The 25,104-nt window shown below is 48.0% G+C and overlaps 1 protein-coding gene across 1 annotated transcript; it reads left to right on the top strand.

Moving 5' to 3' along the window:
- Nucleotides 1–6,059: 6,059 nt before the first annotated feature.
- Nucleotides 6,060–23,156, top strand: LOC122172742 (zinc finger protein 436-like). The gene is made up of 5 exons (XM_024112765.3): nt 6,060–6,379; nt 9,726–9,814; nt 10,386–10,512; nt 11,137–11,250; nt 11,617–23,156. The coding sequence occupies exons 2-5, from the start codon at nt 9,791–9,793 to the stop codon at nt 12,900–12,902; spliced, it is 1,551 nt and encodes a 516-aa protein (XP_023968533.2). The 5' UTR covers nt 6,060–6,379; nt 9,726–9,790; the 3' UTR covers nt 12,903–23,156.
- The last annotated feature ends 1,948 nt before the right edge of the window (nt 23,157–25,104 follow it).

Genomic DNA, 25,104 nt, shown 5'->3' with positions numbered 1-25,104 from the left:
CCAGCCCCTAGAGCCACCGCCAGCAGCCGTCGCTCTCTCTGCTCTGCCTTCAGAGCTGGGCGGCTGGAGATCTCTGGCAGTTTTGACCTTTGCAATTGGAGGGGTGAGCATGGGGGGCTATGGCAAATTTTGGGGTGGCTACAGCCCCAACAACTCCACTCCCAGGGCCACCCTTGTGTGTGTTGTTTCAGTGTGCTGTCCAGCTCTGCGCAGATAGCTTGTTCAGCAGACCTCGAAAGGACTAGCCAGTGCTGCTAAGTGCTGAAGGCTGGAACGTTGTTGCCTTCGTAACGCTGCTCAGGCTGCCTGGTGCTTCTGCCCCTGGTTATTATTAACAGCAGATAAGGGAACCCCTCATTCAGCAGCCTTCGATGTTACTCATCAAGGACGATCACAGGCCTGGTTCAGTGACAAAGGCACTGGGCCAGGTTTTTTGCCCTCTAGGCACAGTCCCAGCGCCCTGGCTCCACGGTTACAGGTACACTAACACATGAGTGCCTAGCAGCCAGGAACAGCTCAGCCAGTGGCAGGACTTTCCACTGCCCCCTCAGCCAAACAAAGAATTAAGGCAAAGTACCCCAACATTTATAGACTGAAACAAACAACTGTTTCCTTGCCTTCTTCCTGATATCTTGAACAAAACATCCCTATCCATTGTTTGTCAAACCATCTTATCTTGTACTAGACTGGGATGTATCTGTACTATCTCGGATATATCTATGTAAATCTCTAGTGCCTGGTACAGCAGCAGCAACTTTGCCAAGTTTATGTACAGGGCGGTGAACTTGTGAGCATCGGCTTTAATACATGGCCTGACTTGGGTTCACAGCCTCTGGTTCAGGCCTCAGATCTTGCACCAGGCCCAGTGCTCCAGGCTCTTTCTCTACTACACCCCCATCTGAGCAATTACTCAGGGCAGTAATTCTCCTCCCAAACAGAAGGAATCTTTCATTATTCAGTAATTAGAGACAGAACAAATCTGTGACTGTTGAGGAGAGTTTAAACAAAATCTGAGAAGAATGACACAAATTGGCTAAGTACACAGGAAAAAAGCAATATCTGTATTTGAAAGGTTTCATATCAAGTAAGTATTTAAAGAAAAAACACACAATCTTTATGCAGAGATTATATTAGTAACCCATCTACAGTGAGAAAGTGATCAGCAACTCATGGGGGCTGCAGTAAAATTCAATAAGTGAAGAAAATGGGAAATCTGTGCAGCAATATTTGATGATTGGCAAGAAAGGGGGCAAGATTGGAGGGTAGAATATCTGTATATTAAATAATCATATGGTGGAGCAGGAAAACTGGAGGGGATTTATAACAACTTTACCCTCAAAATATTACAGTAAAAGCATGTTCTTAAGGGTGCAAAGTCAAGCAGTCTCAGTTAAGCATTGCCAGAACCAAGGATGTCTGGGCTTGTTAATTCAGCCCCCTTGTATCTGTGCCTTACTATATAATCTTTAATGAGAGAATCACACACTGCAGTGTTCATTAACACAGGACCTGTCTCATTCAGGGTGTGTCGACACTGGGGAAAAAAACAAACAAACCACTGCAGCGAGTCTCTGAGCCTGGGGCAGCTGACTCAGGGTCACAGGGGGGAGCTCAGGCTGCAGGGCTAAAGTACCAGTGTAGATGCTTGGGCTGGATCCTGGGGTCTGAGCTCACCCTCGCACCTCCTTGCCAAGTTTCAGACCCCAGGCCAAACCCAAATATTGAAATTGCTATTTTAGCCCCAAAGCCAAGTCAATTCACCTGGGCTTTGAAAGTTGTCATGGGTCTTTATTTGCAGTTTAGACATACCCTAAATCTTTTTAGACTCTGGGAGTCTATGATGGAGCACACATGTCCCTGATCCATCTCTGTGGAATTAAACGGGACCCCCTGGCTTGTCCCAGTGACAGTAATAGGGTTAGATTTGTAAATGGCTAACCACCCCCAAAACAAATATTCTCCCCTCTCCCCTGCATCACCCTCTCTGCTCTGTCTTATTTAGTCAGGGCAAACCACCCTGACGCCCTCAGACAAACCATGTGTGGTGTTAGTTACTTTTCTCTGTCTGTGCCACAAATTGTTCCTTTTCTCTCTCTGTTTGTGATGTTGAAACCTTTAAAATCAAAATCCACTTTCTGGGGCTTGTCTGGAACCTTGTATGGGCTGAGCTGTGACCTGCAGACTCGGAAATAATAAAACACATTCCCCATGAAAGATAAAATCCCTCTGTGACGTTATTGACATAAACTGTGACCGTATAGATCATTGTTGCAACTACTGTTATATATTTGCAGCAAATATTGTACAAAGGTTGTCGTGTGAGGTGTCGAAAGGTTATGATTTGCTGGTTATGTTTATGCTATCTGTATGTGGGTAATGGTATCATTTTTGTAGTTGAATATATGAATATTGGCTATGTACTTGTATCTCAATGTGTTTTGATTCTAAGTAGCCTCAGTGAAGCATTTGATCAGCTTCTTGAGAAAGGACTATTCTCAGTAAGTGCCCAATCAAGAAACACTTAATTGACAATGAACTTTGGGAGACGCCAATCCATATCTGAGCTTTCCTGGGAACGTTCAAACTAACATGTAAACAATGGCGTTGGCCTGTAAAGAACTGAGTCATGCATGGACATATGACTTGCCCATGTGACTCCAAACTCCATTTTGTAGCTGTGATTCTGAACAGGAAAATAAAGGGGTTTCTGCCCACAAGAGAAAGACTATAAAATGCCCTGGAAACCCCTCCATTTTGTCTTCAGCTGGCTCAAGAGATAGCCTCTCCACCCCAAAGAGATGCCTGAAAGAAACTGGAACAAGGACAGTAAATATGGGGGTGTGAGTGATTGCTGGACCCAAACTAGGACGGAGAAAGAAGCTTATTAGAACGTCTCTGAGGATAAGATTTACCTGCATTTAGTTTCTTACTGTATTAGGCTTAGCTTTGCGTGTTTTTATTTTGCTTGGTAATTCACTTTGTTTTGTCTATTATTACTTGGAACCACTTAAATCCTACTTTATATATTTAATACAATCACTTTTTGCTTATTAATTAACCCAGAGCAAACAGCTGTGCATATCTCTCTATCAGTGTTATCGAGGGCAAACAATTTATGAGTTTATCCTGTATAAGCTTTATACAGAGTAAAATGGATTTATTGGGGTTTGGATCCCATTCGGAACTGGGTATCTGGGTGCTAGAGACAGGAGCACTTCTTAAGCTGCTTTCAGTTAAGCCTGCAGCTTGTGGGGGACGTGGTTCAGACCTGGGTCTGTGTTTGCAGCAGGCTAGCGTGTCTGGCTCAACAAGACAGGGTACTGAAGTCCCAAGCTGCCAGGGAAAATGGGCTCAAAGGTAGTCTCAGCACATCAGGTGGCAGTCCCAAGAGGGTGCTCCATTCAGGTGGTCCATGGATAGTTCCCTCTAAGGTGTACGCCTGGACAGCCACACATGAGAGAATGAAGGGCCACCCACCTAATTAGTGGAGCTGCGCAGGCATGGCTCCACTAATTAGGTGCCTGGACCCTGGAGAAGATGCATATGTAAGGTCAGGTGGTGGCCTTGGAGGGAATAGAGGGTAGGTGGGAGGAGGCAGTGGGGTGAGAAGAGGGGGTGGGGAGAATTTGGGATATGCAGGGCTGCGGCGGCCGGAGAAAAGCGACTTTCCCCAGCTCCAGGACTGCGGCTGCCAGGGAGAGACGGCCCTCCTTCCCAGTGCCAGCTCGGGGGCTGCTGTGGCAATGGAGAGAGGGAGAGACTCCCCTCCTTCACAGCCTCAGCTCGGAGGCTGCCACGGTGGGGGAGAAAGGGCACATCCATCACATTAGAAAGGTAAGACTACTGATATTAAAATATGAGCTGTGTGCTTTTATGTGTAGAACATAGCGCTTTTATCCAAAGTGCTTTACAACAGTTAGCTAACAGTACAAACAACATTTGGAAAGATCATTAAGTGGTCTGCTGAGACCATCAGCAATTTTCAGGTGGTCCGGTGAAAAAGAAGTTTGGGAACCAACCCTTTAATTGATCAGCAACGTAATAACAAAACAACATTAACTGGGATGACTTTAAGTGAGGAATTACTGTATATTGGCTTACAAGGCAGGTGTGGGGGGTGGGACTTGGACCTGTTCTGGGCACCACCAAAAATTATACAAACCTGCCGCCCCTGCCCTGGACCTCCACCCGCCTCCCCCAGCCTCCCTCAACAATGGGTGAGGAGACTTCACACCCTGACCAGCCTCGAAGGTTCCCAGGAAGGGGTTGCCAACTGATATGCCAAGACTACTGCCCCTGCTTTCTTGCCCTCGCAGCTTGGGACTTCAGTGCCCTGCCTGGTTTGAGCCAGACCCGCTAGCCTGCTGCAAACCCAGACCCAGCTCTTAACCACGTCCCCTAACAGCTGCGGGTTTAAACTGAAAGCAGCTTAAGAAGTGTTCCTGTCTTTAACACTCAGATGCCCAACTCCCAATGGGGTCCAAACCCCAAATACATCCATTTTACCGTCTATAAAACTTATACAGGATAAACTCATAAACTGTTTGCCCTCTATAACACTAATAGAGAGGTATGCACAGCTGTTTGCCCCCCCCCCCCCAGGTATTAATACATACTCTGGGTTAATTAATAAGTAAAAAGTGATTTTATTAAATACAGAAAGTAGAATTTAAGTAGTTCCAACTAATAGTAGACAGAACAAAGTGAATTACCAAGCAAAATAAAATAGAACACGCAAATCTGAGTCTAATATAGTAAGGAAACTGAGTACAGATAAAAACTGCACCCTTAGAGGAATTCCAGTAAGCTTCCTTTTACAGACTAGTCTCCTTCTAGTCTGGGTCCAGCAATCACTCACACCCCCTGTAGTTACTGTCCTCTGTTCCAGTTTCTTTCAGGTATCCTTGGGGGTGGAGAGGCTATCTCTTTAGCCAGCTGAAGACAAAATGGAGGGGTCTCCCACAGGCTTAAATAGACTTTCTCTTGTGGGTGGAGACCCTCTCCGCTCTCCTATGCAAAGAGTCCAGCTCCAAGATGGAGTTTTGGAGTCACATGGGCAAGTCACATGTCCATGCCTGACTCAGTTTTTACAAGCAGCAGCCATTGCTTACATGCTACCTTGAACGTCCTCAGGTAGACTTTTTATGTGGATTGGAGCCTTCCAAGATCCTTTAAGTGTTTCTTGATTGGGCACTTAATTTGCACATTCCTTTCTCAAGAAGCTGATCAGATGCTCTACTAAGGCTGCTTAGAAATCTAGCAAGTATGCAGCCAATATTCATAACTTCAAGTACAAAAATGATACATGCATACAAATAGGAGGAATGTAATCAGTAGATCATAACCTTTACAGAGATGTTACGTGGCATATGTAGCATAAAACATATTCCAGTTATGTCATATATACATTCATAAGCATATTTCCATAAAGCCTCACGGTGTACACCATCACAGGGGTGTTGTTCTGAAATGTCCAGCCTTGTCCTGGCTTGTCCTGGCTGCCACTAATTTTTCCCCGTGGGTGCTCCAGCCTCGGTACACCCACAGAGTCGGCGCCTATGGCTGTGTCTGCTAAACTGCAAATCGTTTAGTTCCAGCCCCCTCTGGTGCAATTGATGGGGTTGCTCCAACCCTGGTTAGCTTGATGGGTCTGTGTAAGCGAGATGTAAATACATTCTCATGGTCTTTCAAAGTCCTATGACAGTAACTCTGGGGAAAGGCGGGGAGGGAAATTACATTCCTTTGTCTAGGGTGGCGTACCCTGAGTAACGTGTCCCCAGCTGATCCGGGCTCTAGGTAACCTCTCTAGGACCAAGAAGATCCAACATCCCCTTGCCCTTGATGATATTGGGGACTCTCTGCACCAATCCCCAGTCTCCATATAAATAACTCTTTCCCCCACTCCCAGGAATCTTCAGGTCTCCTTTCTGCTCACGGAGATGGTGGCTTCTATGTACGACGCCCCTTTCATGCTGAAAGAAGCTGCCCGTGCCCAGGAGACTTGGGGGCCCAGGAGGCAGGAACTAGGGCAGGGGGGCTCCCGTGCAATCCCTTGCTCGCTAGGACCCAGGAGCAGCTGAGATGCGGCTCTGGGTGCGATCGCTGGGGTCACTCAGTCCCGGCACCGGGAAGTGAATTGCTCTGGTTGCAGTGACTGGGGCGCTCTGGGGAGCCCACCCTCCTTGCAAGATCCTTGAGCCCCAGCGGCTGCTGCTGGGGACCTCGGAGCCCTGGCTGCAGCCGGGAGAGGTGAATCTCGAGTAGTAACATTCCCGCTGCTCCCAGGAACCTCTCTCAGTGCAGAGACCCCAGCCTGGCCAGGACCCCCCTTCCCGGGCCCCAGCCCCTGCTCCCAGGGAGGGCACCGCTTGGAGGGAAGGTAAGAGAGACCTGCCCATCCCCACAGGAAGCGATGCCTCCCGGTTCCACCCTGGCTGCCGGGGGAGAGTTTGGCCCCAGGCTGCTCCCAGTGGAGCTGGCTGCGATTCCTGCCCCGTGCCCAGGAAAGCTGCCGCCAGCTCCCATTGTCTGCAGGGCGGGTGAAGCCAGCGCGCGCCGTGGGGAGACCGGGGACAGCGACACCTGGGGGGACAGAGCGGCGTGGGAGCCAGAAGGGGGCTAAAGAGGGGTAGGGGTGGGTGGACAGGTGGGATTTAGAGGTGAATAGGGATAGGGATATGGGAGCAGGAAGGGGGCTGAAGAGGGATGTGTGAGGGGGCAGGAGGGGGGACAGGGATGCAGGGGGCGGGATGGGAATGTGGGGACGCTGAAGGGAGGCTGAGGGAACACACAGGAATCGGGGAAGGGGGCGGATTCTGGGGCTCGGGGGAACAGAGCTGGAACAGAGGGAAATTCTGGGGGGATAAAGAGAAGGAAAAGGGGGATGTGGGAAGACTGAAGGGAGAATATGAGAGCAAGAGGAGACTGGCTGTGGAAGGAAGAGCAGAGGGTCAGAGAAGGGAGAGGGATGGTGAGAGATACAATGGCAGCTCCCCTAGTCCATGGGGTGGGTGGGGGGCTGCCCTGCCCAGCAGCTGGTGTGGAATCTTTCCCCCCAGAAATGAATGGTTAAACAAGCAGTGGGGGGTGGAGAGGGGATTTACCCCTAAGGGCTCAACATTTATAAGGGAAATTCGCTCCCCCCACATACACCCTGCTCCCAATTTATTTTTGGATATTTTTAAGACAGTCTCATTATTTAGGGGTCTGATTCCTGTATGTTAAATGCTTGGAGTTCACAGGACTCAGCAGCATCCTACTCTGATTTCTGTGCAGGATTTTGGGTCAAACCAGAGTCGCTGCTAGTGACAGCAGGCAAGGAATCCAACTGGTATTTATTTTGGTTTGGTTCAGATTCAGTTCCATTCAATATATTGGGTTTCATTTCTGGTTCTAGCCACCCAAAGAAACAAAAATAAAAGTTCAGTTACCAGTTTAAATCTTATTTCAATGTTAGTGGAGGTTAATTAAAAAAAGAGAGCTGCAACTTAAAATGGAAACTGTTTTGATTTTTGATAATTTATTTATTTTTTAACTACATGAATTTTCCTGGATTTTTTTGTTGTCAAATAAATACGATTTTTTAAAAATGAACAATTTGGCTGAACAACCGAAAATAATATCTTTCAACATTTACTTTGCCATATTGGACCTCTGCAGTGAAAGGATACATGTGAGGCCTGGAAATTTTCTTTCAACACTCACTTGTGTTGCTGGAACTGCCAGTACATTTGTTGCTAGTTGATTCAGCTTGGAAAAGACATTTTTTGGATGTTCCCAGTAGTTTGTTCTTATTGAGAAATGGCTCGTCTGCAAATGAATCAAGAATTGGCCCAATCCTTTTCTGGGCTTTCCTTCATCCAGATATCACTTCCTTTTTAGAGATTTCAAAAGCTTTCAGAAGAAGTTCCAATGTATCTTTCAATTTCAAACGTCTCTGACAGATTCTATAACATCATTACTTCTGACTGAAGCTTTTCCATCTTCTTCCATGTTTTGGTGTAATGAAATTTTGCCTTGACTTTGTCCTCCTCTGATAGTGGGGGGTGGAGGTGGGCATCAGACAGTGCCGGGGGGGGGGGGGGGGAAGGGAAGAAGGAGGGAAGGGGTTGGGAGCTGGCCCTGCAGGTGGCTTCAGTGGGGAAGGGAGTTTGGAGCATGAACCCTGCCTCAAGTGGGAGGGAGGAGCTGCCCCAGGGGCTGGGGATGGTGGGAGGAGGCCTGTCTAAGGGGAGAAGGTTGGGGAGCCCTTACCTTTGCCCTTGGGCTTGAAGAGATATTATGAACTTCAGGGCCCAGGGAGCATCCCCCCTCTTCTCTCCCCAGGGGGGCATCTCAGAGATGGTTCCTCTGGTGTGCAGGAAGCTGCCCTCCCTGTGCTTGTGGGCTGGCCCTCTTCTATTCTCATTCTCTTCTCACTATCCTGGGGCAGGCCATTCTGGGAGCCATCACCAGACCATTGGCTAGTTACTTTATTCTCTTAAAATTAAAATGAGATTACTAATTTTTTTTTATATTGATCTTAAAATTATGCTGAATCTTTATTTTAACTGGTCCCCTCTGCCCCACCCACTTTTTTTTTCCAGTTCAATTCAGTCAGTAAATAAAAACTATGGTTCAGTTTTGGTTCCAATATGAAATTCCAGTTTGGACTGATTCTCTGGTTCCAGTGAGTGTCCAGATGGGCAAATGAAATCAGCGCTGGCCTGATTGTCCCTGGGGGTTGCAGGGGCAGCACATGGAGGCTCGGTCATTAGTGGCCCCCACCAGAGGGCTCTGGTAATTGCTAAGGCAGAGGAGGCCGGTGTCAATCTCTGTGTTCAGGATAGTAGAGCCCGAGAGCTAGCTGGGCTTCCTGAGGCAAATGCTGCTGCCTCCACTGTGATCTGGGAGCCTGGGCTGTGCAGCTGCCCCGCAGGGTCTGTGCTGGGATAGACCAACATTAAAGCCCCTGTGTGCCCAGCCAAGGGAGGACTTTCTCGTGTGGCTGAAACCAGCCCCTAGGGCAGCCCTGGGCTCTGCCAGAGACTCCAGTTGATGAGAGAGACCTGCAGTAAAGTGCTGGGGAAGGACAGGAAAGTGATTCTGAACAAATGGACCCTCCTCATCCCATCTCTTCTCCCAGCTGTCTGCAAGTCCCAGAGCTGCTGCCCTTGATACATCCTGTCACACACCTGTTAGCCCTGGCAGTAGCTACTAGAGAGGAAAGCTCGCAGGAATGGCAGGACAGTAACCAGTTCTTCCATGCAGAAGGGAAAGGGGAGAGACTGGAAGGGGCAGCAAGAGCAATAAGTGGGGAGGGAGGTTCCCAGCTCCCAGCCCTGCCCAGCTCCATTTCCTGCAGCACCCCTGGGCAGATTGACTTTAATTAGAAGAAGGTGAGGAGCAGAGAGAGGAAAAGCCAGTTCCTGCCTCTACCTAGTCCCTGCGCTGCTGGGGGAATGTGCTTTCCTGGGGACAGTGTCTGGGGGATCACCAAAGTAGCTCCTTTGATTCTGCTCTTTTCTAGTGCTTGGCTCAGAGACTCTGTTACTGGGACTGTTTAAAAATATCTTCTGGGTTTAGTCCCCGTCTAAGGGGTCAGGTCTGTGTTGTAATAATGTCACTGAGGGTTTGCCCTGCATGGCGGAGTCTAGAGTGTCTGTCTGCAGGGAAAGAGTCTGGGGGGAATCAGGGTGTGAAATGGACTAACGCTATTCAGAAAATTCCCCTTCTCACCCTGACAGGCTGCAGAATAAGGACAACGTGTTACTCCAGATCATCCAATTTTCCTAGGGTACGGGGAAGGGAAATGGCTATGGTGGAGCCAGCTCAGGTATGGGATTTTGGGGGGAGCTGCCAGGGAGGGTTGTTGTGGAGAGGAAGGGGCAGGAAATACATAGGGGCAGGCAGGGATGGGGACAGGGTGTGTTAAATCTGCTGGGACATGCTCAGCCTAGGGCCTGATTTATGAACAGGCCAATGGTGGGGGAGGGGGGGGGAGAGTGAACATTCCACCATTTCTGAAACAGGAAACAACCCCCTGGACAGGGCTGGGAAGACAGACCAGAGTGCTGAAGCCTGAACGCACTAGGCAGAGACTGTGATGAAATACAAAGGGAGGGTACTGGGATTCCTGTCCCTGTTCCCTGCACGGAGCTCTGCTTCCCACATCAGCCTGTAGGCAGTAGGTGTGTGGTAAATGAGAAAACCCTGCCGGGAGGGACAAGGAGCTCTCACCTTTTCTCTGTTCCCTGGAGCCTCCTGGCCATTCTGAGCAGGGTGGGGGTGGGATTCTGCTCCTCTGGCCCTCCCAGAGCTGTCCTATTTGTGTGCTTCTTCCCACATGAATAGTGGGATTGTGGCTGGGGCAGCAGGTACTGAGTGGGAAGCACCTGTTTTTTCAGATGCCGGTGACCTTCGAGGATGTGGCTGTGTATTTCACTGAGGGGCAGGGGGCTCTGCTGGACCCCAGTCAGAGAGCCCTGTACAGGGACGTCATGCAGGAGAATTATGAGACTGTGACCTCACTGGGTAAGGATTCCTGTCCCCTCAGCTATTTGAAGCCCTGGGGCCTGCATTTCTGCACCTGGTCAGGTTCTTCCCTAGTCAGTTACATTAGAGGGGACATAGTCTATGAATCTCATAGTCCACAACTCCAGTGTGAGAGAGCCATTCATCTCCATATCCCCCCAGTGGGATAGGGGAGTCATGGACCTAATGGACATGCTAATTTATCCCCATCCCTCTAGCTTTCATGGGGCAGGAACAGTGTATTATCCTGTCTCCATTAATTCTCACTCATATACAGGATCTCTGTTCACCTCCCTTCTTGGAAATAGCTCCATGTGTGGGGAGGGCTCTGGCCTCTGGTGGTTTAGATGTATCCAGGGGTTTAACACCAGAGCTGTTTGTGCCTCGGCAAGTCCCTCAGAGCACACAGATCCTGAAAACTCCTAATGAGGGTGTGACAGCTCCCCCCTCTCCCAGACATTGGCTTCCCCCACTGAGACTCAGTGACCATGTTCCCATCTATTCAGATCCCACAACCCCCCGCAATTCATGGGGTGAGTTTAAACTCAAGATGTGCCCTTTGTGACAAATACTGCACCAATCCTCAGAGCACTCTGATCATGCCTGATTTCATCCCCTGAGCAGGATTCCCCATTCCCAAACCTGACCTGATCAACCAGCTGGATGCAAGGGAAGAGCCATGGGTCCCAGATCTCCAGGCCTCCAAGGAAACAAAGATCTCAAGAGGTACCCACACAGGTGAGGAGTCAGTGACATTGACACAGAAACTATCTTGCAAAAGAAGGAAAAAGCTGAAAATCCCAAAAATCTGGTGTGAGCCCCTTCAGTTCTGTCTCATCCCACCCAGGTTAGGCTGTGGTCAGCAGGTGTCATATCATCATGGCAGATATCGCTCATGGCTTCCCATCCACCCCTGTTAGCTGTCAGGAGTTTTCTCCCTGACTTCACTTCCCTGTCAGTGTTTGGATGGGATGTGGAGGCAGAATCCAAATTCTCAGTCTTCCAACAGCTATTGCATTATGTTTTCCCTCTCTGCTATTGCCCTTTCTGTATTTTCTACCAGCCCAGGAAATAACTCCTGCCTGGATTCTCTCTCTCCCCCAGCAGGTGATGAGACAATGAGTGAGAATGAGGAGGGGAATCCACAACAGGAATGTCCTGAGCAAGTGGAACTGCAAGGGAGCATATTGAGAAGAGCAGATGGGAATTTTTTCCAATGCTTGGAACAGAGAAAAGCCTGGAGTAATTGGCACAGGTCAGAAAGAAAGCTGGGAAATTGCCAAAGGAAGCAAGTAGATGAATCCATTGAAAGTAGGAGAGGAGGTAAGGATCCCAAGGAAACCAGAGCCCAGCTGACAAATCACAAAGGAAAGAAACCCTATAAATGCTTGGACTGTGGTAAAAGCTTCAGTGGGAGCTCAAATCTTATTAACCATGGGAAACTGCACACAGGAGAGAGACCCTATACATGCCTTGAGTGTGGGAACAGCTTCAGTAATGTCTCAGGCCTTTTTTGCCATAGCAGAATCCACACAGGAGAGAGACCATATAAATGCCTTCAGTGTGGGAAGAGTTTCACTGTATCATCAGCCCTTGTTATTCATCAGAGAACCCACACGGGAGAGAAACCCTATAAATGTCTTGAGTGTGGGAAAAGTTTCCGTGCACGCTCAGCCCTTATTGTACATCAGAGAACCCACACAGGAGAGAAACCCTTTAACTGCTTGGACTGTGGGAAAAGTTTCCGTCAGAGCTCACATCTTATTAGCCATGCAAGAATCCACATGAGAGAGAGGCCATATAAATGCCTTGAGTGTGGGAAAAGTTTTATTGCAGCATCAGCCCTTATTACACATCAGAGAACCCACACAGGAGAGAAACCCTATAAATGCTCGGAGTGTGGTGCAAGCTTCAGTCGGAGCTCAAATCTTATTACCCATCAGAGACTGCATACGGGAGAGAGACCATATAAGTGCCTTGAGTGTGGGAAAAGTTTCAGTGCACCATCAGCCCTTATTGTACATCAGAGAACCCACACAGGAGAGAAGCCCTATAATTGCTTGGACTGTGGGAAAAGTTTCCGTCAGAGCTCACATCTTATTAGCCATGCAAGAATCCACATGGGAGAGAGGCCATATAAATGCCTTGAGTGTGGGAATAGTTTTATTGCAGCATCAGCCCTTATTACACATCAGAGAACCCACACGGGAGAGAGACCCTATAAATGCTTGGACTGTGGTAAAAGCTTCAGTTGGAGCTCAAATCTTATTGCCCATGAGAGACTGCACACGGGAGAGAGACCCTATAACTGTTTGGATTGTGGGAAAAGCTTCAGTCAGCACACAAGCCATATTAAGCATGGGAGAATCCATAAAGGGAAGAAACTGTGAAAATGCCTCCACTGTGAGAAAAGTTTCAGTCAGAATTCACACCTTAGTAGACATCAGACAATTCAGACAACAGAGAAATCCCCAAAATGCTTGGATGATGGGAAAGGCTTCAATCCAACGTCATACCTTTCTAAACGTTGGAGAATTCACATGGGACAGAATCTATAAATGCCTCAGCTGTGGAAAATGTTCAATTCGAAGATCAAACCTCGCTTCACATCCGACAATCTACACAAGACAGAGAACCCATAAAAACTTGGATTGTGGGAAAAGCTTCAATAACTTCAGGAAAAGATTCAGTCTGAGCTCACACATTATTCCCCATTGGATAATTCACAGAAGAAAGAGCTTGAATGTATGGGTACCTTCATTTGGTGCTCACATGGCATCCAGCATCAGCAAATCTACACAAGGAAGAGGCCTGTCAGATGTCCTTAGCTTGGAAAATGCTTCAGTTGGAGCTGACACCACAGTGGACACCGGAGACTCCTCCACACAGAAGAGGCTAGCCATAGTAAAAACTCCATTTCCTAATTCCCACACACAGTGGCATTTGGCTCCCAGGTATCCAGCTGCTCATGTCTGGGGGCAGGTTCCAGCAGCAGCTGACCCTGAGCTGATCAGGGACCTAAGCAAAGCCCAGGAAGAGGAGGAGAAGTCCTGATCAGCCCCTGCTGCAGCCCTGGCTGCTGAAGTGCAGGGCCTTCCTGCCTCCTGCTAACCTGCTGGGGGAAGGGAGAGAGAAACTCCTCCAGAAGCTCCCTCTGGCTGGATGAAGTTCCACCCTTCCCTTCCCTTCCCTTCCCTTCCCTTCCCAGGCATGATTCCTCTTCCATGGAGACTAGGAGAGGGATACTTGGGTCAGGCCCACATTCACTCTGGACACCTGTCCCTACCCCCCATCTTCCAGCAATATTCCTGGGCTGGGCTCCCCCACTTACCTGGAGCTGGTCCCTGCAGGGAGAGTGTCCCTGGGGCTGGCAACACTTCCCCTCTCTAAATCCCCTGAGGTGCTGGGTTCCGGGGGATCAAATATGAAGGGACCAGGAGGGATGGGTTTTGGGGAGGAAACTGGGGGATTGAATGGTTGGGTCTGGTGGATGTGGGAAGCAGAGGGTGCTGGGTGCAGGGGAAATAAAATGTTAGGGATCATGGGGTAAGAGAGGAGGGTATGGGAAAGAGAGGTGCTTCCTCTTATCAGTCACGTCCTCAGCCCCTTTTCCCCGCCTTCTCTGCATTCAGAAAGCACCATTGAAAGGGACTGATTTCCATAGTCTCTTTTGTGGGAGGTCTAAAGGCCTCGGGATCCCACCTCTGCCTCCATAGCATCAGCCTCCGAGGGTCTGTCTGTGGTGGGAAAAGTGGTTGGGATTAGCTAGCAAATCTCCCCTGACCCTCCTCCAGTTTTCCTAGTCTAGACTGACCCCAACTTTCTTGTATATACTGATTTCACCCTTCACCCTTCCGCTCCCCCCGCTCCCATTAGCAGAGTGATTGTTAGAGTTACTGAGTTCCCCTTTTGGGGAGAGAGTGTCCCATTCTCACATAGTGTCACATTGCTCCACGTTATGCCAAAAAACATTTTTTATATATATTGACTCCCTTAGAGACCAGAATTAAATAGATTCTAAAAGTTCCGGAGCAGGGGTAGGAAAATGTATTTTGGGCTCCGTATTATTTAAGGGTGATAGGGTGAGTAGGAGGGATTCCTTTCTCCCCCCTTCACTGTCACACTCCACCCTGACACAGCAGCCCCTGTTTGAGCCATGGAGAGTTTATCCTCTCCCCATTCTACCCCCCACCTCCCAGCACGGCACTTCCAACAGTGTTCTTTGCTCTCCATGCTTAAGCATCACACTTTGATTTATTTGCTCCTGACTCAGACTCTGAGGGCTAGAGATGAAAGTGTCCCAGACCTGGAGGGGGGAATTCAAATGAACCCCAAACTCTGTTTGAGCTTAAATCACTATTTCCATCTCTTGGTAAAGTGGCTTCTGGGCTTTTTCCAGCCAAGTCCAGAACATTTATAGATGGGCAGATTTTGGATTTGGTTTGTTTGTTTCTTTTTTCCTTTTTTGGCATTAGGACAATGGTAAAACTTTTGTAAATGACACAATCAAGTAACGAGGGGGTGCTGAGTAAAGCAGGTTTAGCCAGTTCAGAAGCAAATGGATACATTTGCTTTTTCTTCTTTTGGGAGTTATGATTGTGTGGGATTTCACTTTATGAACCTGAGTGTTTTGTAGCCCACCTTGTACTGTTGGTTTTCCTCTCTTCCTCAAGGCTGTTTGGTCACATACTTTGATATTAGTTTAGTTTGACAGGATGTAGCACAAGTTTATTGAGAACTTTATGAGACAAATTATCATTTTCCAGAAGAGTCCTTTTTATTTTATTTTAACCTTTATCCTTTGTCTTGAGATATTTGTGTTGTTTGAACAATGAAAATTATCAATGTCTCTGCACAAATACTTAGCTTGAGTGCTAGATTCATACTCCGAGAGGCCGAGACTGATCAGGGCATGGAGTTACTCCCTGACCCCTTCAGAGATATGAGATACAGCTAAGATGGGGAGAGGGTGGGGAGAGAGAGCTGGGAAACTGCAGTCTTGTCTATTGAGAGACAGACAGCTGAGGCTGAGAACTGTGAACTTGCTGCACCAATGCCAGAGAGACAAGTATTGCCCTATGAGTGCCGGGTGAAGCCATCCATGAAATCTAAAGGGCTACAAATGATACCCCAAGAAGAATGATGAGGCGAGGGGGCAGCGTCTCCCGATTACTGAGAGGATGAGCCTGGGCAGAGACATGTAGGAAGCTGGGGAAGCCAGCACACCTGGTCCAGCCTTGAAGCCAGGCTGACTCCCCGCATTGAGGCCAGAGGAAGATGACCAGTCTGACAGTCCAGCTGGTCCTTCCCCCCACCCACCCATTTATCACCCTGTCCTGTGTGGGGACAACAGAGACTCACTCTGCCCAACTCACCCCACACTGCATCCCTCTAATCTCAGCTCCTTGAATTCCCTGCTCTCGGAGTGTTTGCTTTGTGACTGGGTCCCAGCATCTCTGCACTTTTCTACCAATTTGTAAATGTTGCTTTGTTGCTGGTGCATAGGGGATTTGGGCACAGCAGTGTGCTGGGCATGTAAAGTACGGAGCTGGGATGGGTGTGGGGAGAGGAGTCTGTCTTTGTTCCTCCTTTGGAAGTAGAATTTAGTTTCTCACACTCCAAGTGTAGTTTGTTTTACATTAAATACCCAGCAGATTCATAGTGGAGGTTAACCATAAAAGCAATGCAAACATGGTCTGGTACAGAACTGCACAGCGAGGTCACCCATACAATGTGTGTATGTGTGTGTGTTTCAACCCAAGACTTCTGCTCTCTCAACCTTACCACCTACCTAATTCTAGCTCAGACCCATTTAAATCAATGGGGCTATTGGCAGTAGTAAAATTGAACATGTGAATGTGGTTTAGCAGGACAGGAAGTTTAGAGTGGTAGGTTTGGGAGTCTCTCTCTGTTGATACTCGGCCTGTTCCACATACCACAACTTTCCCCAAATTCATTCTTGTCTGGCTACAAAATAATCACGTCTGAGTTAATACCATGAATATTTGTAATACAGCAGCAGCCAGAGGCTCCACAGAAGACTACGGTCATATTGTGCTAGGTGCTGTATATACACATCATGAGAGACAGCTCCTAAGAGAAAGAGTTTACAGTTTCAATATGCAGAACAACCAACTTAATGGTTTTGTAAATGTCAGGGGTGACTATGTAATCTAAAGGGCTACAAGTGATGCCCCAAGAGGAATGATGAGGAGAGGGGGCAGCACCTCCAGATTGCTGAGAGAACGAGGCTCTGACCTTGAAGCAGGTATTCAACTTCTGTTATTGACAAATACAGATTGTTCTTCCCCACAATTACTGTACTTACTCCTAGAGCGCAGGATACATTTTCTGAGAAAAGTAAACCTGCTACTGGCTTTAGCAATAATCATTAACAATGAGTCTGTTCAGACATTTAGCACCGACTGTCAGACCCAACCATAGAATCATAGACAAGGTCAGAAGGGACCATTATGATCATCTAGTCTGACCTCCTGCACAATGCAAGCCACAGAATCTCACCCACCCACTCGTGTCAAACCTGTGTCTGAGCCACTGAAGTCCTCAAATCATGGTTTAAAGACTTCAAGGTGCAGAGAATCTTCCAGCAAGTGACCCATGCCCACGCTGCAGAGGAAGGCGAAAAACCTCCAGGGCTTATGCCAATCTGCCTTGGAGGAAAATTCCTTCCTGATACCAAATATGGCGATCAGCTAAACCCTGAGCATGTGGGCAAAACTCATCAGCCAGACACCCAGGAAAGAATTCTCTGTAGTAACTCAGATCCCACCCCATCTAACATCCCATCACAAGCCATTGGGCATATTTACCGCTAATAGTCAAAGACGAATTATACCATCCCCTCCATAAACTTATCAAGCTTAGTCTTGAAGCCAGATATGTCTTTTGCCCCCACTACTCCCCTTGGAAGGCTGTTCCAGAACTTCACTCCTCTGATGGTTAGAAATCTTCATCTAATTTCAAGTCTAAATTTCCTAATGTCCAGTTTATATCCATTTGTTCTTGTGTCCACATTGGTACTGAGCTTAAATAATTCCTCTCCCTCCCTGGTATTTATTCCTCTGATATATTTATAGACAGCAATCATATCTCCCCTCAGCCTTCTTTTGCTTAGGCTAAACAAGCCAAGCTCTTTGAGTCTGCTTTCATAAGACAAGTTTTCTATTCCTCGGATCATCCTAGTAGCTCTTCTCTGAACCTGTTCCAGTTTGAATTCATCCTTCTTAAACATGGGAGACCAGAACTGCACATAGTATTCCAGATGAGGTCTCACCAATGCCTTGTATAATGGAAGCAGCACCTCCTTATCTCTACTGGAAATACCTCGCCTGATGCATCCCAAGACCACATTAGCTTTTTTCACAGCCATATCACTTTGGCGACTCATAGTCATCCTGTGATCAACCAATACTCCGAGGTCCTTCTCCTCCTCTGTACTTCCAACTGATGCCTCCCCAGTTATAACAATAGTTCTTGTTATTAATCCCTAAATGCATGACCTTGCACTTTTCACTATTAAATTTCATCCTATTACTTTTACTCCAGTTTACAAGGTCATCCATTTCTTCCTGTATGATATCCCGGTCCTTCTTTGTATTGGCAATACCTCCCAGCTTTGTGTCATCTGCAAACTTTATTAGCACATTCCCAGTTTTTGTGCCAAGGTCAGTAATAAAAAGATTAAATAAGATTGATCCCAAAACCAATCCCTGAGGAACTCCACTAGTAATCTCCCTGCAGCCTGACAATTCACCTTTCTGTACGACCCGTTGTAGTCTCCCCTTTAACCAGTTCCTTATCCACCTTTCAATTTTCACATTGATCCCCATCTTTTCCAATTTAGCTAATAATTCCCCATGTGGAACCGTATCAGATGCCTCACTGAAATCGAGGTAAATTAGATTCACTGCATTTCCTTTGTCTAAAACATCGGTTACCTTCTCAAAGAAGGAGATCAGGTTGGTTTGGCACCATCTACCTTTTGTAAAACCATGTTGTATTTTGTCCCAATTACCATTGACCTACTTTTTCCTTCAAAATTTTTTCCAAGACCTTGCATACTACAGATGTCAAACTGACAGGCCTATAGTTGCCTGGATCACTTTTTTCCCCTTTCTTAAAGATAGGAACTATGTTAGCAATTCTCCAGTCATACGGTACAACCCCTGAGTTTACAGATTCATTAAAAATTCTTGCTAATGGGCTTGCAATTTCATGTGCCAGTTCCTTTAATATTCTTGGATGAAGATTATCTGGGCCCCCTGAGTTCATCCTATTAAGCTGTTCGAGTTTGGCTTCTACCTCGGATGTGGTAATATCTACCTCCATATCCTCATTCCCATTTGTCATCCTGCCATTATCCCTAAGCTCCTCATTAGCCTCATTAAAGACTGAGGCAAAATATTTGTTTAGATATTGGGCCATGCCTAGATTATCCTTAACCTCCACTCCATCCTCAGTGTTTAGCGGTCCCACTTCTTCTTTCTTTGTTTTCTTCTTATTTATATGGCTATAGAACCTTTTACTATTGGTTTTAATTCCCTTTGCAAGGTCTAACTCTACATGGCTTTTGGCCTTTCTAACTTTATCCCTACATGTTCTGACCTCAATAAGGTAGCTTTCCTTGCTGATCACTCCCATCTTCCATTCCTTGTAGGCTTTCTGCTTTTTCTTAATCACCTCTCTGAGATGCTTGCTCATCCAGGTTGGTCTACAACTCCTGCCTATGAATTTTTTCCCCTTTCTTGGGATGCAGGCTTCTGATATTTTCTGCAACTGTGACTTTAAGTAATTCCAGGCTTTCTCCACCTTTAGATCCCCAAGTTCTTCAGTCCAATCCACTTCCCTAACTAATTTCCTTAATTCTTTAAAGTTAGCCCTTTTGAAATCAAAAACCCTAGTCACAGATCTATTTTTCTTTATCCTTCCATTTAGTTTAAACTGAATTAGCTCATGATTGCTCGAACCAAGGTTGTCCCCTACAAACATTTCTTCTATGAGGTCCTCACTACTCACCAAAACCAAATCTAAAATGGCATCCCCTCTTGTTGGTTCAGCAACTATTTGGTGAAGGAATCCATCAACTATCGCATCTAGGAAAATCTGAGCCCTATTATTATTATTACTAACACTTGTCCTCCGGTCTATATCTGGGAAGTTAAAGTTTCCCATGATCACATAATTCCCATTAGTATTTACTTCATTAAAAACATTAAAAAGGTCTCCATCCATACCTAAATCAGATCCCGGCGGTCTATAGCACACCCCAAGCACTATCTCAGGGGAGGCTCTAGTAGCTTTCTTCCCCAATGTGATTTTTGCCCAGACTCTGTCTTATCCGTTCCGTCCCTTCTTATTTCTTTACAGTCTACCTCATAATTGATCTACAATGCTACTCCACTACCTTTGCCTTTATTTCTGTCTTTCCTAAACAACACATACCCTTCAATACCTGTACTCCAGTCATGACTACTATTCCACCATGTTTCTGTTATCTCTATAATATCCAGTTTCACTTCCTGCACCAGTAACTCTAGTTCCTCCATTTTGTTACCTAGGCTCCTCGCATTGGTGTACAAACGTCTTAATTCTTGCTGTTTGGCTTCACTCAAATTCTTTACCCGATTAGGCCCAGACATTCTACTGCCAGTATCACCTATTAGAATTGTATCTACAGTACCCTTCCTCCATATGTCCATTCTCCTACTCACGACAGTATCCTTTCTTGCTTCATTTTCTTCCCTCTCAGTGTTAAAATCCAGCGTGGAGATTACCTGGACATCTCCCAACCATCTCCCCCCCAATTCCTAGTTTAAAACTCTCTTAATCAGTTGTGCCAGCCTCCATGGAGTGATACCATTCAAACCCCCATACTGTTCTGATTAAAGGAGGGAGGGATAGCTCAGTGGTTTGAGTATTGGCCTGCTAAACCCAGGGTTGTGAGTTCAATCCTTGCAGGGGCCATTTAGGGAACTGGGATTAAAAAAAAATCTGTCTGGGGATTGATCCTGCTTTGAGCAGGGGGTTGGACTAGATGACCCCCTGAGGTCCCTTCCAACCCTGATATTCTATGCCTAAAGTATTTTAGTGCTTGTGGGCCCTGATTATATTAAACTGATTTTTAAAGCACATTAGATTTGGGGTAAGTTTTTCAAAACCATCTTTTCCAAAATGACATAGGGTTGGATTTTTAAAGGTATTTTAAAGGCACTTGAGGATGCAGATAGGGGACTAGTGGGGTTATCAAAGCAGGTTAGACACCAGGGGCTAATTTAGATGCCTAGCTGCTACTTTCGCTTTGGTACCTGATTCTGATATTTAGATGCCACTGATCCTCAATCCCTCCCCCCCACTTAGGCCTTGGCTACACTGGCAATTCACAGCGTTGCACTTGCTGAGCTCAGGGGTGTGAAAAAACACCCCCCCTGAGCGCAGCGAGTGCAGCGCTGTAAAGTGCCAGTGTAATCAGCGCCTGCAGCGCTGCACGCTCGCTCGCAGTGCTGCAAGCTATTCCCCTCGGAGAGGTGGAGTACTCGCAGTGCTGGCAGCGCTGTGAATCCGCGAGTGTAGCCAAGGCCTTAGCTGTTGCTTAACTCTGATGGTGTCTAAAGATCCTGTGCACCTAAATTTCTATCATTTAAATCCTCCAAGTGCCTACAAATCTGGTACCGGGCATGCTCCCAGCTGCCTCAGGCTAGGCACACAAGCTTCAGCACGCTCCTCACACTCAGTGTTCCCTGGCCTACCTTGCATGGGTCTGCCCCACTGCCCACTCAAGTTTATCCCAGGCCCTTGTCCTATGTCGGGGGGGAGGGACACTGAGGCAAAATGCCTCTCACTCAATTTTGGCCCCAGAGCCTCCCCTCCCTTCCTCCATCATAACTGCAGTGGGACATTCAGGCCTATCCAGAGTGCTCAGAGCATCAGTCCTGGAACCAGACCAGCTGGTGCTTCACCGCTGACATCCAGGCACAGCATGTGGAGCTGCTGTCAGTGCCCACACAGGGGAGCCAGGGGGCAGAGGGGCACACAGGAGGAGTTTTTGCCTTCTGCCCAGGAATGGGTTAATCCAGCCCTACAAATAATCAGAGGAACCTGATGGCAAAGCGCTGACAACTGCAGGGCCCGAGTTAGGGGAGAAGAGCTTGTAATTCTGTCCCAGGGCTAGTAGCCAGTGAGCCTGGTGTGGAGACAAGAGACCGTCTCTGACAAACTGCTCCCTGTGCCCTTCTGTTATCAGAATGAATCACACACTAAGTCAGTGTCACCAAGAAACATGTCACCTGCAGCTCCTGGTCCTGGGCAGCCTCTCTAGGACCTGGACCCATCACCCATGTGTCCCGGTTGATACTGGGGACTCTCCGGAACAATCCCCAGTCTCCATAGAAACCTCCCTTCTCCCCCTTCCCGGGGATCTGCACGTCTCCTTTCTGCCCATTAACACAGTGGCTTCTATGCACGATGCCCCTTAATGCTGTGAGAAGCTGCCCCTGCCCAGGGGCCGTGGGGCCCCCAGGAGGCAGGGTCTGGGGCAGGTGACTGCAGTGGAATCAGTTCGTCGCTAGGACCCAGGAACAGCTGGGATGCGGCTCTGGGAGCAATGGCTGGGGTCACTCAGTCCTGGCAGCAGGATGTGAATCACACTCACTGCAGTGACTCTGGGGTGCTGTGGAGAGCCCATGCTCCTTGCAAGATCCCCAAACCCAGGTGGCTGCTGGTGGGGACCCCGGAGCCCTGGCTGCAGCCAGGAGAACTGAATCTCACACTACAATGGCCAGTATGAGGTACAGCAAGTCCCACTTCCCTACCCCGAACTCCATGCTGGGTGGGTGGGGAGAGGGGCCCAGATGCTGCATGCAAGTCCCAATCCCCTACCCCCCACGAGTTCTTTGCTGGGTGGAGGGAAGTGAGCCAGATGCTGCATGCAAGTCCCACGCCCCTTCCCAGAGCTCCTTGTTGGATCATAGAATCATAGAATATCAGAGTTGGAAGGGACCTCAAGAGGTCATCTAGTCCAACCCCCTGCTCAAAGCAGGACCAATTCCCAGCTAAATCATCCCAGCCAGGGCTTTGTCAAGCCGGGCCTTAAAAACCTCCAAGGAAGGAGACTCCACCACTTCCCTAGGTAACGCATTCCAGTGTTTCACCACCCTCCTAGTGAAATAGTTTTTCCTGATATCCAACCTGGACCTCCCCCACTGCAACTTGAGACCATTGCTCCTTGTTCTGTCGTCTGCCACCACTGAGAACAGCCGAGCTCCATCCTCTTTGGAACCCCCCTTCAGGTAGTTGAAGGCTGCTATCAAATCCCCCCTCATTCTTCTCTTCTGGAGACTAAACAATCCCAGTTCTCTCAGCCTCTCCTCATAAGTCATGTGCTCCAGACCCCTAATCATTTTTGTTGCCCTCCGCTGGACTCTTTCCAATTTTTCCACATCCTTCTTGTAGTGTGGGGCCCAAAACTGGACACAGTATTCCAGATGAGGCCTCACCAATGTCGAATAAAGGGGAACGATCACGTTCCTCGATCTGCTGGCAATGCCCCTACTTATACAGCCCAAAATGCCGTTAGCCTTCTTGGCAACAAGAGCACACTGTTGACTCATATCCAGCTTCTCATCCACTGTGACCCCTAGGTCCTTTTCAGCAGAACTGCTACCTAGCCATTTGGTCCCTAGTCTGTAGCAGTGCATGGGATTCTTCCGTCCTAAGTGCAGGACTCTGCACTTGTTCTTGTTGAACCTCATCAGGTTTTTTTCGGCCCAATCCTCTAATTTGTCTAGGTCCCTCTGTATCCGATCCCTACCCTCTAGTGTATCTACCACGCCTCCTAGTTTAGTGTCATCTGCAAACTTGCTGAGAGTGCAGTCCACACCATCCTCCAGATCATTAATAAAGATATTAAACAAAACCGGCCCCAGGACCGACCCTTGGGGCACTCCGCTTGAAACCGGCTGCCAACTAGACATGGAGCCATTGATCACTACCCGTTGAGCCCGACGATCTAGCCAGCTTTCTATCCACCTTACAGTCCATTCATCCAGCCCATACTTCTTTAACTTGGTGGCAAGAATACTGTGGGAGACAGTATCAAAAGCTTTGCTAAAGTCAAATAACACATCCACTGCTTTCCCCTCATCCACAGAGCCAGTTATCTCATCATAGAAGGCAATTAGGTTAGTCAGGCACGACTTCCCCTTCGTGAATCCATGCTGACTGTTCCTGATCACTTTCCTCTCCTCTAAACGTTTCATAATTGATTCCTTGAGGACCTGCTCCATGATTTTTCCAGGGACTGAGGTGAGGCTGACTGGCCTGTAGTTCCCCGGATCCTCCTTCTTCCCTTTTTTAACGATGGGCACTACATTAGCCTTTTTCCAATCATCTGGGACCTCCCCCGATCGCCATGAGTTTTCAAAAATAATGGCTAATGGCTCTGCAATCTCACCCGCCAACTCCTTTAGCACCCTCGGATGCAGCGCATCCAGCCCCATGGACTTGTGCACGTCCAGTTTTTCTAAATAGTCCCGAACCACTTCTTTCTCCACAGAGGGTTGGTCACCTTCTCCCCATGCTGTACTGCCCAGTGCAGCAATCTGGGAGCTGACCTTGTGCGTGAAGACAGAGGCAAAAAAATCATTGAGTACATTAGCTTTTTCCACATCCTGGGTCACTAGGTTGCCTCCCTCATTCAGTAAGGGGCCCACACTTTCCTTGATTTTCTTCTTGTTGCTAACATACCTGAAGAAACCCTTCTTGTTACTCTTAACATCTCTTGCTAACTGCAACTCCAAGTGTGATTTGGCCTTCCTGATTTCACTCCTGCATGCCTGAGCAATACTTTTATACTCCTCCCTGGTCATTTGTCCAATCTTCCACTTCTTCCACTTCTGGATGGGTAGAGGGGGCCAGATGCTGCATTCAAGTCCCACTCCACTACCCTGAGCTCCTTGTTGGGTGGGTGAGTGTGTGGGGGAAGGGGTCAGATGCTGCATGCAAGTCCCATTCCCGTCCCCTCTTCCCCCCCAGCTTCTTGCTGGTTGGGTGGGGGGAAGGGGCCAGATGCATTCCCACTCCTCTATGCCCCCCGCCCCCCACACTACTTGCTGGGTGGCGGAGGGGGGAGCGGACCAGATGCTGCATGCAAGTCCCACCCCCCTACCCCAAGTTCCTTTCTGAGAGTGACAAAGTGGGGTTTTATTCATCTTGTTATGTTGCATGTGAGTCTTACTGTCCTATACTAATACTGTGTGTACCTTAGTTACCCTGTGTACTGCACCAGTACTTAGGTGGTGGGAATTGGGTGTGTGATTTTGCTGAGGCCCTCAGGGCAGGTGAGACTGCCCAGCTATTTGCACCTATGTAATCTGAGACCCAGGAGGGGGGTGTGACCAGGTGACACCTTTGGCCTGGGAAGCGAGACAAAGAGAAGGAGGAGGGGAATGAAGGGGGGGTGTTGGAGGTCGGGTGGCTGGAGGCTGGCAGTCTGCGTGGGGGGACTGGAAGAGGGGGAATGCAGGGCATCTGGGCCAGGATTCCCAAGATGGACTTGGCTGAAATTCACTGATGTCT

This window comes from Chrysemys picta, chromosome 12 (genome assembly GCF_011386835.1).
Source record: "Chrysemys picta bellii isolate R12L10 chromosome 12, ASM1138683v2, whole genome shotgun sequence".
Lineage (NCBI taxonomy): Eukaryota > Metazoa > Chordata > Testudines > Emydidae > Chrysemys > Chrysemys picta.
Note: the sequence above shows the minus strand (reverse complement) of the source record. Positions and strands in the feature narration are given on the sequence as shown.

What these genes read in the sequence shown, in the direction of transcription:
- LOC122172742 (XM_024112765.3), top strand. Translation starts at nt 9,791, where the DNA reads ATGGCTATGGTGGAGCCAGCTCAG. An exon ending in TGAGACTGTGACCTCACTGG is followed by an intron (nt 10,513 to 11,136) that starts GTAAGGATTCCT and finishes TCCCCTGAGCAG; the next exon opens with GATTCCCCATTCCCAAACCT. An exon ending in CTCAAGAGGTACCCACACAG is followed by an intron (nt 11,251 to 11,616) that starts GTGAGGAGTCAG and finishes TCTCTCCCCCAG; the next exon opens with CAGGTGATGAGACAATGAGT.